General features: G+C 55.4%; 6 protein-coding genes across 6 annotated transcripts; all 6 read right to left on the bottom strand.

Annotated features, from left to right (window-relative positions):
• Positions 1 to 10: 10 nt before the first annotated feature.
• KL911_004057 (uncharacterized protein) lies at positions 11 to 2659 on the bottom strand (the record flags this gene model as incomplete). The annotated part of the gene is made up of 1 exon (XM_043199306.1): positions 11 to 2659. The coding sequence occupies one exon, from the start codon at positions 2657 to 2659 to the stop codon at positions 11 to 13; it is 2649 nt and encodes an 882-aa protein (XP_043053326.1).
• A 336-nt stretch (positions 2660 to 2995) lies between these two features.
• Positions 2996 to 5485, bottom strand: KL911_004056 (uncharacterized protein; the record flags this gene model as incomplete). Its single annotated transcript, XM_043199305.1, has 1 exon — positions 2996 to 5485. The coding sequence occupies one exon, from the start codon at positions 5483 to 5485 to the stop codon at positions 2996 to 2998; it is 2490 nt and encodes an 829-aa protein (XP_043053325.1).
• Positions 5486 to 5550: 65 nt separating this feature from the next.
• Positions 5551 to 7359, bottom strand: KL911_004055 (uncharacterized protein; the record flags this gene model as incomplete). Its single annotated transcript, XM_043199304.1, has 1 exon — positions 5551 to 7359. The coding sequence occupies one exon, from the start codon at positions 7357 to 7359 to the stop codon at positions 5551 to 5553; it is 1809 nt and encodes a 602-aa protein (XP_043053324.1).
• A 474-nt stretch (positions 7360 to 7833) lies between these two features.
• Positions 7834 to 9105, bottom strand: KL911_004054 (uncharacterized protein; the record flags this gene model as incomplete). Its single annotated transcript, XM_043199303.1, has 1 exon — positions 7834 to 9105. The coding sequence occupies one exon, from the start codon at positions 9103 to 9105 to the stop codon at positions 7834 to 7836; it is 1272 nt and encodes a 423-aa protein (XP_043053323.1).
• A 151-nt stretch (positions 9106 to 9256) lies between these two features.
• Positions 9257 to 10597, bottom strand: KL911_004053 (uncharacterized protein; the record flags this gene model as incomplete). Its single annotated transcript, XM_043199302.1, has 1 exon — positions 9257 to 10597. One exon carries the CDS (start codon positions 10595 to 10597, stop codon positions 9257 to 9259), a length of 1341 nt encoding a protein of 446 aa, XP_043053322.1.
• Positions 10598 to 10688: 91 nt separating this feature from the next.
• Positions 10689 to 13136, bottom strand: KL911_004052 (uncharacterized protein; the record flags this gene model as incomplete). The annotated part of the gene is made up of 1 exon (XM_043199301.1): positions 10689 to 13136. One exon carries the CDS (start codon positions 13134 to 13136, stop codon positions 10689 to 10691), a length of 2448 nt encoding a protein of 815 aa, XP_043053321.1.
• Between the last annotated feature and the right edge of the window lie 53 nt (positions 13137 to 13189).

The raw sequence follows: 13189 nt of genomic DNA, 5'->3' as shown, positions 1-13189 counted from the left end.
CCCAGCCCTCTTAGCGCCCAATATGTCGCCGGATATACGCAACGTGGTTTATCTTCTCTGCCAGCGTAGCCGCAGAGCCTTTCCAGCGGTGCCCCAGAAACTGCTCCTCTGTGGCCAGCAGCCCGTTGCGGCACACCAGCGTCTCTGCCGGCACGCGGTCCAGCTCGAAAACTGTGCCCTGCGCGCGCAGACGCATGTACTGGCCGGTGAGCTCCATGGACTCCGCCGCGATCAGCCGCGCGATCAGCCCGTGCACCAGGCGGTCCATCTGGATGTTGCCGCAGATCTGCACCAACGCCTCGCGCAGCCCCGTGATCTCGACGCCGCGCGGGATCCGCGAGATCACAGGAACCGGGTCGATCAGGTCGCTCGCAGCCACCACGAGCGTCTGGATGAACGCCGGCCGGTCCATCGAGTAGTCCAGCAGAAAATCCCACAGTTCCCTGTCGTCGGCCTCGCCCACGAACTGGATCGCCTTTTCCGGGTCGCGCAGCTCGTCCACAATCAGCCTGAGCGCCTTCCTGTTCTCGCCCACCTTGCTCAGCAAATAGACCAGCTCGGAAACGCATTTGTTCTCCTCGCACACGGAAATCGCTTTTTCCACGGAGTAGTTGTAATGGCGGCTCAGAAACTGCTGCAGGTGGTCTCTGTTGAACGACGCGTACAGCTTCACCATTTCGTCCTCAAAGTCCTTGACAAGCAGCCTGTCGCTCGCCGCCAGGGCGTCCAAGTACAGGAAACTCACGTAGTCGAGCCCTGCGGCGTCCAGGGTGTCGACGATCTGCTGCGGCAGGATCTCGTGGCTGTTTTCCACCAGAATAGCAACCGTCGTGGCCAGGTTTTCCGCCGTCAACGGCTTGCCGCCCGCGCTCAGCGTCACAATAGCCGGCAACTTGTCCAGGTTTGCCAGCAGCAGGTGATGCTCGTCCACAAAGAGCATGATCGCCGGATCTTTGAGCCAAATCAGATGCTCGACGCATTTCTCCATCTCGTCCAGCTCGACGCTCAGATCGACAATCAGCCGACGCACAGAGGCCTCCTGCTCTTCCGTCTCCTCGAGCTCCTCCGCCAGACGGTCTCGCAGCGCCTCCACGTCAAAAAGACTGTGGTCCCATTTCTCCACAAGCGACGCCACTTTCGAAAACTCGTGCCGCTCGACAAGCCGCTCCAAAATCGAGTTATAGTGCCTTGAGGACACGAGGTAGTCGCCGACAGCAGCACACGGAACACGGTCAACAAGCAGATCCCCGTGGCCCGCCTCTGAAAACCGCACAATCCACTTATCCCAGCAACTTGCAACCCGCTGAATATACTCTGGCTCCTCGTCTCCAGCAAGCGCCAGCATGTCGCCCAAGAACTCACCCGCCTCCTGCCATCTCTCCGCAGCAACAAGCTTCTCCATGTGTCGCTCTGCTATGGCCAGCCGCTCGTCTCTGGCCAGCCACAGCTCGCTGATTTTCCATGCCTCCAGGTACTCTCCGCGCGCAGTGTACCACGTGAGCTGGTCGTGAAGTCCGTACGGCTGGACAACAATGCAATCGTCGGCAGAAACCAAAAACCACTGCGACCCATGCTGGTAGAGATGGTAGTCGTTGAGACCAAGATTTGTGCGCCTGCTCATAGCCACCTGGTCCACGGAAATCTCCTCGAACGTTAGCTGGTGAACAAGTTTCAGCTCCGGAGGCTCGTTGTTCGGGACGTAGTTCAAAATCAGAAGATCGTCGCTGAACACGGAAATGCCCGCAATCAGCGTGTCCTCCAGGATAACGTGGTGCTCCAAGACTATCTTTTTGTCGACCGACCGGAAGCTCGACGCGGCAGACGAGATTATGCTGGAGGTAGAGTCCAAGATGGAGATCTTGAACGACCACACATGGTTGACCCAGCCGACAAGAAACCGGTCGGCGTCGGCCTGATGGAAGCGCGGCCAGAACATCTCTGGCCTGGGAAAGTTCCTGGGCAGCTGCTCGTGGAAAATGACCGTTTTTGTCGGAATCTGGGCCACCGTGATGCCAGAGTCGTTCGTCCAGATGACAATGTCGTCTATCGTTTGTATCATTGTGATTGCCCCGCTGCCGCCGCCGACCACAGTGTCCTGTCTTTGTCCCAACCAATTGCGCGATGAGAACACCACGTTGCCGCTGGTCCCGCCAGAAATAAATAGCTTGCTTGTCTTGTAGTTTTTGTCCAAAGCCACAGCGTGTATGGGCCGCTTGAAGTCGTAGGCCGTGATATCCTTCTCGTCTTCAACCGACCCGATCACCACTGTTCCGTCGATCGACCCAGCGGCAAAGTACTCGCCGTCGCTGTGCAGCGACAAGATCGAGCTTCTCTGGGTCTTCATGGTGCGCAGCGGCGTGAAGTCAGGTCGAGTCAGGTGGACAAAGCCGGAGTGGGTTGCAAATATAAACACTTTCTCGTGGAAGTAGCAGCAACTGACGGCATCCCTGGTGAAGAACCTCGCGGGTAGTTTGTTCAAACGGGAGTACTTGAGCTTAGGAGGCTCTAAGGACTCCGTGCTTGCGGCTTCGGAGCGGTCCTCGGAATCAATTGAGCGGTTACCGATGCCATTCTCGGCTTCCGGACTGCGATCTGCGGATTCTGTGCTGCCAATTTCTGCGGAGGTGTCCACTATCTCGTCGTTGAAAGAGGAGCCCATAAAATTATGTATATTGCATTTTATTTTATTTTAGTTCATTTTATTTTATCTACTTTATTTAATTCCACTACATGGCCCGTGCAGTGAAAGGAACGCTTGTTCAATGGTACGTAACGCACCGCTCATCCTAACAACAGCGACCCGTCGATAAAAGCCCTCATAGTCAAGATCGACTCGGACTCGCGGGATATTGTCATTGAGGAGCTGGACGACACCCACCTGCTAGTGGACCCGTCAAAAATCGTCTACATCAAACAGGAGCTCAACAAGATCCTTTCGAAGAACGCTTACAATCCTTTCGAGGAAGACGGACAGTGAATGTCACCTATAAATACATTACTTTAGCGCATTGAGATTCAGGTTGCTGACGTCTCCGTTTTCGCTCACTCGCTGTTCGTCGTCAGAGTACACGTCTAGGTCAAGTTCCGGGTCGTCCAGCGAGATCATCTCGCTGATCTGGTCCGCCCACAACGAGATCACGACGTCCACATCCACGAGATGCTCGATGTCCTCGGACTTTTCTGTCTCTGCCCTGGAATAGAACTGTTCGTATGCCTTCATCACGGTCTCCTGGATTCCATCCAGCAGAAAGCTCAAAATCCTGTCGTCCTTCAAGTACGCTAGTATGCGTGGTTTGAGACGGGGCAACTCGTTTTTCAGGGTCCGCATGAACTTCTCCATGACATTGCGCAAAGACTGCTGAGGATAGAGCTCTAGCGGTTTGGTGAACGGCCGGGACGACTCGTCGATGAACTCGTGCACTGCGTTTCTGAGCGCCATCTGAATCTCGTACCGACAGTCCACGTAGTCGTTCACCACCCGCGGAACCGAGCCCAGCAACAAGTTCATGAATCGGTTCTGCTCAGGGTTCGCAGCATTCGCGGCCGAGAAGTTCGTGTCGATCGTCTCCTTGGTATTGTCGCCGCGCATGAACCTGCTGAACATCTTCTTGATCCCGCTGAAGTCCAAATTCGTTTCGCGGCGCACGTGTTCTATCTCAAACGTTGAAATGTACTCTCGCAGAAACATGAGGTTTTTAATTTCGTACAGTTTGGACTCGACACCAGGGACGTTGCCGAAATTCGCGTGCAACGACAGTATCGAGAGGTGGACAACCGCGTTGGCAAGATCGTCGAACACGCTCGGGTTCAGCAGCTGGTAGATCTTCATCAATAACTGGACAGCGTTGACGATAGGCGGATACACAAACTCGAGGCTTTGGGGCGTCAGCGTGGTGTTGTCCAGCGAGAAAATGCTGTCGCCACGAAGCTCTCTGTCTGGCTGCTGCAGTGGCTCCTCGGCTATAGGGTCGGAAACGCTGTTTTTGCGGCGATGTCCGATCGTCAGCTCTCTGCCTGTTTTCTTATAGCTGACAATATGTTCGTCCACGTAGGCCTGCACCCTGAACACGAGTCTTGTCTGTGCGTCTTCCAGAATCGGCCGGAAAAGCTCGCCAAGGTGGATCTTCTCCTGCAACGGCGCGTCGTGGTGGAACATGTCGGACTCCTCTGTCTGCCCCTCCGCGTCAAACTCCTCCACGTCGTCATAGTTCTGCAGAATTGAGATGAGCTCGCAGAGCTCTGAAATGCTCTTTTCGCGTATTATCTTGTTTCTTAGCAAGTTGTACAGTGGATCCAACAGCTCCTCGAACCATTTCGACAGCGACAGCAGGTTCGTGGAATTGTCCACGTCGTGGCTGCATTTCTGAGGAGCCAAGAAAAAAAGTCTTCTAAATATGTCGTACTCGCGCTCCATCAGCTTGATGAAGTACGGGATGTTGCTCTGTGCCAGCTGGATGCAGCCCTTGGAAGTATCCTGCGCCGCGATGTGCTGTTGGACGACAGAATTGAGCAGATTGGAGCGCGATCTAAAGTACTGGTTATAGCAGTCATTTAACAGCCCCAGGTACTCCTGGTCCTGCACCTTAACTGCCCGTGTGTACAGCTCCTCAAAGAGTCCAGTATACTTGGCAGCGTCCTCCTCAAACTGGATATACACAAACGCGTCCACCAGGACCGAGGTGCTGGCAGACACTGTGCCCTGCTCCTTCTTTTTTTCTGTGATTTTCTGCTGCAGAGCCGTTTCCAGCTCGCGGATCGCCGTGGCGATGTAGTTTTTCACCAGTGTGAGAGCTCTGATCATGCACTGCTTGAATCTATGCCTGTAAATGCCAATTTCCTTGAAAGAAGAGTGTTCCGGATCGTGCACGAAAGCAAGACACCGGTCCAGCTCCTCCAGGATATCGTGGCGGAAACTGTCTTTGGTGACGATCGACCCGCTGCTGCTGGTGTTGAGCGTCTGCACAATCGGATCGAGCTTCTCGAATAGCGTCAGATTGCGGGAGATGTCCTCGTGCAACCTGTCGAGCTGCTCGATCTCTGCAATCAGCTGCGTAGATTTCTTCTGGAAGTCCACCGTTTGCAGCGTGACCTGGTCTCCAATGAACAGCAGCCTGTTCAGGTCCTGGATTATCGCGTTGGTTTCCTTCAGAAACTGCTTATTTTCCTCGTAGTTGTAGCGCAGATAGTTCTGGAACTCCAGCACTTCCTGGCTCGTGGCCTCATCTATCATCCATTGGTCGTCAACGCTGAGTATACAGCTGCCCATGTAGTCCTGCGTGTACTCGCTCCACAAGGTCTCTTTTTCCCTCGCCGAAAATGGGTACATCACCGGTTTTGTCACGTCAGCGTTGGTCACCGGATCGAGCTCGCTTAACGACTTGCTTCTGGCCCGAGGCTTCATTTCTTCCAGAACAATCGACTCGATCGTCGCCGTGCCCACCGAAGTCGTCGACGTGATCGAGCCCGCTCGTGATCTGCGTCCCATGTTGTCGGAGACACTGGACCCCCGTCTTCTCATAACGTGTGCAAGAAAATAATAAATAAAAAATGCTATTTTCCACTACGTACGATTTCCGGAAGATACATGTAATGGCAGTGTTTGACAAGATAATACCACGTGAAAATGACCTGGGCCCCGTCTTCCAGCTCAATTGAGCGGTCTGTCTCGGCAGCACAGATCGCGTGCGCCATGATCTGGCGGATGACGGGGGGCGAGACGCTTACCGCGAACTTGTCCTTCACTTTGCCGATCATCGACCGCGACGTCAGCACAAACCGCCCCAGCCGTGTGTGGTAGAACTGCACCATGTTTTCGTAAAGCTCGTCGACGCTCTCTGAGCCGTCCTTCAGCTCCTGCACGGCTATCTCCACCTGGTGCATCACATGGTTGACCAGGTTCGCAAAGTACCCCTGGACATTTTTCAGGCTACCGGTCTCTATGTTGGAGGACTTGGTGAGTTTGACAAGCCTCGTGTGGCACAGCGACTTCCGCGCCGCGTGGAAAAACAGCTTGAACGAGTGCTCGTCCAGTGCGCTGTGAAGCGGCTCGAAGTCCTGCTCTGCTCGGGTCCTGAGAATAGCCTGGTACACGGCGAGAGCCACAGATCTGTCTGCCATCAGTCGGTCCAGACTGAACTTGCTGTCGTCCGTGTGCAAACAGAACCGCAGTATTTCTTTTTCCATGGAATCCTGGTCGTCTTCGAACTGGCTGAGCAGCGAGACGGAGACCCGTGTTCCCACGAACGCGGGCGGCGGCAGCAGGAACTGGGCACTGGCACGGGCGTATTTTTCCGTCTGCCGCGCTTTCTGTGCTGCTGCTGCTTCTGGTGGTATTTCCTCGGACACCTTCTCGGGTGTCTTTTTTCGTCTTTTTTTCTCACGCTGTCCCGCCTCCCCGTCAGCGCTCGAATCCTCCGCCGTTTCCTCTATCATAGCCGGCCGCGGCTCCTCTTGCGTGTCCTCGTAAACGTCATCCGACTCGTCGCTCTCCTCAATCTCTGTGGCCGTCGCGTAGCCAGACTTGTCCGAATCGTGCTCTCCAGAGTCTGCAGGCTGTACATCAGCAGCAACGTCTGCTTCTCTCGCGGACTCCTCTCTGGCAGGGACATTTGCCAGAGCATGCCGCTTTCCGGACGCCTCTTTGCGCTCCGGCTGCAGCACAGGCCTCTCGTCTTCCTCTTCCCACTCTTTGAGCGCATTCCGGGCCTTCTTCTTCTCCTCGCAAACATCACCATGGAACTCCCAAGGATCCTCCAGAACCTCGGCCTTCATGCTCAGCGCCCTGTCCCACCAGTCCATTTCAGCGCCCATGTCACGCTTGTCGCCCACCACGTCGAGCCAGTCGGCGTGGATCTCGACCAGGTCGTTATAGACACTGGCCACTCCTCGGACCTGTACCAGCAGATTGTTGTTCTTCTCAAACCCGATCAGCCGCTGGTGGTACAGCTGGCTCTGCATCTTGACCGTGAGAGCGTTTTCGGCCGTCCCGTCGGAGATCTCCAGAAACATGAAGAACCTGTCCTGCGACATCTCGTGCCACCGCTCCCCAACCACCTTCCCCTGAACAACGATCTTCTGCACGGGATGGTTGCCTAGCATCAGTATGTTCTGGCTCGCCGGAGCGTAGCCCTCGTTCTTGTAGACCCGCCTGCAATCGCGCAGTTTCAGGACGTCGCATATCAGCATCGGAAACGGCGCTCTTCTGATGGCTGGGGCGGCGTGGAAGAGCGCGGGCGAGTAGTACCGCACGCCCTTGGAGACAAACAGAACGCCGTCGTCCTGCTGCCCGGGCGGCGAGTTCTGACGGGAACTCGCCGACGGCGCGGGTCGCGACCTGCGCGGCAATCGAAAGGCCTCCATTGGAAAAATAAATAAAATAAATATTGCAAAATCTCATTTCGATCTGAAATTAGTTAGCTTTCTCCATGCCCCCAATCACCTGCCATATTTTGGACACCACGCGGGGCCAGCCAGCCGCAAACGTGGAGTGCGACATCCGCGTTCTGAGGAACACCTTCGAGCACTTTGCGACGGCCCGCACAAACTCGGACGGCCGGGTTGCCGAATGGGTGCCAGCAGGCCCAGACAGCGAACTGCGCAAAAGCGTCGGCTTCGAGGACAACCAGTGGACCAGCGTGGGGCCCGGAGTGTACCAGATCCGCTTCCACACGAAAAACTACTTTCTGGAGCGCGACGGAAAGACGTTCTTCCCCTTCGTCGATATCACGTTCGAGGTGCCTAGCCCGCCAGACAGCCACTACCACGTGCCTCTGTTGCTCAGCAACTACGGCTACTCCACCTACAGGGGGTCCTGAGTGAACCTGGGTCAATATATTATGCAGCTCGGAAATAATGCGTATACTCTCTAGACTGTTCGTGAACGGCCATTTCGTGCAATTTGTAGTGGTTCAGCTCGGCCCGGATCTCCTTTATCTGCGCAGGGTTTCTTGCCAACTGCGAATAGCTGTGCTTGAGGCCTCTATTAAACCGCACGTAATGGTCGGCAGAAAACGTCTCATTAAGGTAGATCTTATCGGAGAAAGACACGCGCTGCGGGCTCGCCGACCGCGAGCTCAGCGCGGACCTCGCCGCGGCACAGGACTTGCCTGGCTCCTTGGCGCTGTTTGTGGTGACGACCTCGAACTCGCCGTTGCCGAAAGTGCGCGGCTTTGCAACGTCGCAGTGCATTTTCGCGTCGAGCGTGGCCTGCGAATCCAGCGTGTTCTTCCTGCTCAGCGACTTCTGTTTCTCCAGCGACTTCCTGCTCAGCGACTCGCGCCTGATGAGCTTGTCCTGGCTCTCGTCGTCGAAAAACGAGGTTTCTCCGATCCCAATGATCGACGAGATGTACTCGAGTTCCGAGTCGAGGTCGCCGCCGTCTAGCGGCCGGTCGTCGCCGGCAATGAAGCTGCTGCTGTCGTCACTCGGCTCGGTCGACAGCGACAGAGACTCCAACGAGCTTTCGCTGCTCAGGTTGCTCTTTGACGCGAGCGGCTCGGCTCTTTTGCTGAGCTTCTTATCCTTCCGGAGCAGCTTGCTGAACATCCCCTTCAGTCCTTTCTTGTCGTCGTCCTCCTCCTCGCTGCACGTAATGGACGACGCCGGCGTGCTGTGGTCTACCGACGACGACGGCGACGCCGACGACGCACTCGAGCCCGTGGGCTGATTGGATATTTGAGACATCTGCTGAGTCTCGGGGACCGGCTGGTACTCCTGGACAGGGGCCGCCGGAGCTGGCAACGGTGGCTGCCGCTGGCCGGTGGCTAGACTGCCCATGTTTGGCAGGGAGCTGTGTTTGGCCGATTTGGGCCGTGGTTGCATCCGTGGCCTGAAAACCTCGCCGTTCGGAAAGTAGTACGTGGAGCGGCCGGCAGAGGGCGGAGGGAAGGACACATGCGCAGAGAGCCGGGGCTGTGGCCTCGGGTCGGGCCGGCGCAATCTCGGGGCCCGTGGCTTGCGAACGAAGCGGTCCTCTATCACCAGTAGCGAGTCGGTGCTGACCTCGCGCGGCGTGGTCATGGACCGCACACTGCGCATTGAGCTGATCGAGGAGACCGACTCTCGCCGCCGTAGACCAACGCCTTGCTCCGTAGGACGGCTCTGCATGGTGCTGAGTGGATAGTAGTAAATTCAGCAGAGTTCTGACTCCTCTCAAATTCCAGGAGACAATTTTAGAAATATTTTGCGCAGCCATTGAAACCGCAAAGCCACACGCTGCGCTCTGCTATTGTTGAAAGATTTCTAGAGCCATCATGAATCAAATCTGCCAAAACAGTTTGGCAAGCCATACGGCGAAAACCGACACCAGCGCCAGAGTGCCGCTCTCCACCACACGGCTGTCCCGCACGTCGCCCACGGGCAACAGAGCCTCCAGGTAGTTCGCGCCATGGCTGCCGATGTGGAACATCTGCCAGTGCGTGCGTTCCAGTATTCGATCTTCGTGCATGAAGCTGCCTCGAATTAGGGAGTCTGTCTCGGGATCGGTCTCACAGTCCCAATAGAGATCTCCCGCGGCCAGCCCGATCGGTTTCACGCCGCGCAAGGGCTCGCCGTAGCGCAGATGCAGCGGGATCTCGAACTCCCGCACGCCGGGGCCCAATTCCACGCGCAGCGAGCAGCCTTCCGAGACTTTGTAGCTCGGCAGTTCCAGGTCGCTGCGGCCGAAAACCGACACGTTCCTAAAAGTGCCTTCGTACCACGCCAGCTGGTACCTGTCGACAATATACGTGGACGGAATATCCAAATCGAAAATTAAACGACACGTCGATTTGGGAGCCTCGTTCTCACCTGAAACGCGCACCTTGTACTTTGGATGCAGCCCTGTAGGCTGTACAAAGGCGTGCTCAGCAGAAACGCCCGGAAGCTGCGTGTGGAACGAGTTCGCGTACAGCGACGTCGGCAGAAACTTGGAGTCGCCGCGAACACGCACTCCGCTGATGCTCAGGTCGTAGTCGCCCGGCAGAGAGTCGAGATAGAACACGCCGATCTCCCGCTTGTCTCTGGCAAATTCCAGTCGGTGGTCGACCCAAGGCCAGTAGAAAAGGAGACGAAGCTTGTCTCCGTCAAGAATAAGCTCCATAGATGCCGCGCGTTGGAGTTCCGCCGAGGTTAGTGGAAAATGCTCACCAATTAGCGCATTCCATATTCTCAGCGCAGACACCTCCAGATCCGGCTCTTCAAACAGATACGCCCGGTACCACTCCTCGAAAAAATACGGCGTGGTCTTCGTGTCCACACGGATCAGCTGTAGAACCATCTCCACAGCCAGCTGCGACAGCTTCTCGTATTGGGCCATGTTTCGGGCTGTTTGCGGAGCGACGTCGATGCGCACCCCAGCCGGCTGGCTCTCGTGGTCGCCAAAGATCGTGAACTGCGGTTTTTCGCTGCGTTTCCTGCCCAGCTGGACGTTGAGCAGCTGCAACTTGGCCAGAATGTCGCGATACTCTGGTTTCAGCAAGGAGACGTCGATCTCGATGCGGTCTTCTCTGGCGAGCGGCGACGCTTTCGACGCCGGAACAACAATCTTGTCTTTGCCCCCCAGCGCGTCAAAAACCGCTTTTTCGTTGCTGTACACAAACAGCGTTGTGCGGTGATTCATTATACTATTTATTTATTTCATTTTATTTTATTTTATTTATTTTACGCATTTGTTTAATGCAGATCCCCCAACTTGGATATTTATTTCCACACTATTTCTTACCCTTCTTCTTCCGTTTCTTCTCGATCCTCTTCAATGCACGCATCTCGTTCTTCATCACACCGTCAACCATCTTATACTTGCCCTTGACACCTTTCGGACGTCCAGACAGGCCCTTGTGGCTGCCTCTGGCAACCACCACCGTGACCTTCGGCTTGGTCTTCTTCTTCTTGCCCAGTTTCGACGCAAGAGCCTGAATCTCCTTGGCCTTGTCGAGCTCGCTCTTCGAATCGTCCTCGGCAATCAAATCGCTCTTCTTCTTGATCTTCTCGAGTCGCTTGATGGCCCTCAGCTTCTTCCTGCCAACAGCCTCCATCACCTTCTTGATCGGTCTGGCGTTCAGCTGCTTCATCTTCTCCTTCAGGGCCAACGCGGCCTCCTTGGTGATCGGTCTGTTGATCTTGCTGTGCTTCTCTTCGTCTTCCAGGAACCAGTCGGGCAGACCTTCCTTCTCGCGGAACGAGTACTTGTTGAACCCGTCGTCGATCAGGTCTTTCTTCGATTTCTGGCCCAAAGCAAGCTGCTGGGCAAGCGTCATTGCCTCCACAGTGGCCAGATCGACCTCCTGCTTGTGGGGCAAGTTGTCGCCGGACCCGGAAACGAGCTCAAAGTCAGGCTCCGTCTCACTCTCGGACTCGGACTCGGACTCGGAAGCTTCACTTTCGCTCTCGCTCTCAGACGCGGACGGCTTCGAAGCGGCTTGCTCAGAAACTGGCTGCTTCGCCAGCTCTCGCTGCGGCTGCCCGCTGCCTGTGCTGACCTCCTCAACACCCTCGAAAATAGAGTCGCCAAAGAAGTTGCTGGCCGTCTTGCTCAGCCCGCCCTTCTTCTTCTTCTCGATGGTGGCTGTCAGCTTGTTGATCGCCTCGTCGTCGTCGCTGTCGATGTCACTCTCGCTTTCGCTTTCCTCCACGGCCTCGTCCGAATCGACCTCGCTCTGCCTGTCTTCGATTCCTTCCCATTCCTCGTCGTCGCCGCCACGCGCAGCCTTGGCTCTCAATTTCGCGTCCCGCTCCATCTTCGCCTCCTTGTACTGCTGGTACATCGAGTTAAGTTGGTCCTCAAGGTTGTCGAGCTCGTCGCCAGACTCAACAGCTTGGCGCTCGTCCACCACAATGTCGTTGTCGCGGATCAAGTCCTCGCCCGTGAACACCATACTCTTCTTACCGCGAGCCAGCTCGTTCAGCTGTCCGGTCTTCTCCGCCAGCTTCAGATTGAACAGACTCTCCGACCCGATCTGGCCGGCGTCAATACCGATCTGCATGTCCGTCAACATGTTCATCTGCATTCTCTGGATCTCCTGCTGCCGGGCCTCGTTCTTGCGTCTTTTCTCTCTCTTGTGCTTGAGACGGATCTTCTCCTTCATTTCCTCAATCTCCTGGTCGATTTTCTGCTCCTCTGTCAGCTCCTCAACCTCAATCTGTTTTTCTTCCTTCTCGTCGTCCAGATCCAGCACCAAACGAGCATGCTTCCGCCATTTGATCAGCAAGCGGAAATCCTTCTTGCCCAGCACCTTGAGGTCCTTGCAGCATTCCAAAAACTCCGGAGTCGTGTCCTTCATCCGACGCAGAAGCTTCCACTCGTCACTGTTCTCGTCGATCTCAAATTTGCTCACACTTCCTAAAGTGTTGATCACGTCTTGTTCCTGTCGCACCCAGTCCAAAAGCGCCATCGGATGGAAAAGAGTGTAGTCGCCTTCTTCGTAACCGTCTCTCTTTCTCTTCTTGACCTCTGGGTTGAAAACCTTGGCCTCGTTATTGACAGGGCCCTCTGGCAGCTCCTCGAAAACCTCCTTGGGATCCAGCAACCGAGGATCCAGCTTCTTAGGCGCCTTGAAGCCCTTGCAAACAACGAAGATCTCCGCAGAAACGTTACGCGAAGCAGGCGGCTTCGTGGCCTCGACTTTGTCGAAAAGTTGGCGGAAAACCCAAACCAGGTTGTTGTAGTCTCTCGAACGGAAAACCTTGGTGACAAACGTCCCGCCCGCTGCCAGATGCTCAACAGCAAGCCTCAGAGCCTGCAGCGTCAGATGCGACTGGGTGTAAGCGTCCTGCACCCAATTCAGACCCACGTTGGGAGCACCGTCGTGCAGCACGGTGTCTGCTTTCCACGTCTTGAGATGGCCCCGGAGCTTGGACTTGCAGTCCTCCGTGGTAATATCGCTTTGGAATGTAATACAGTTGGGGATCGGCTTGATGGGCACAATGTCCACTCCCACGATGAGGGAGTTGACAGGACAAAGCTGCGCTGCAACCTGACACCAGGATCCTGGTGCCGCACAAAGATCTATCACGACCTTAGATTTTTCTAGGAAATGGCCATATTTCTGGTTGATTTGGAGAATCTTGAAAGACGAACGCGCACGATACCCTTTTTCCTTCGCTAGGTGGTAGTATCTATCCAGCCGTCCTTTGGCGTTCTTCTTCTGAGTTCCAGCCATTTTTAACCAAGATAATGATTTTTTTTCCCCTAAAATTTTTATAAATTTTTTTT

The sequence above is a fragment of the Ogataea haglerorum genome (genome assembly GCF_019207285.1).
Source record: "Ogataea haglerorum isolate 81-453-3 chromosome Unknown 81-453-3_NODE_11_length_416158_cov_97.210077, whole genome shotgun sequence".
In the NCBI taxonomy this organism is placed as follows: domain Eukaryota; kingdom Fungi; phylum Ascomycota; class Pichiomycetes; order Pichiales; family Pichiaceae; genus Ogataea; species Ogataea haglerorum.
The sequence above is the reverse complement of the archived record's forward strand: the minus strand, read 5'-3'. Positions and strand labels throughout refer to the sequence as shown.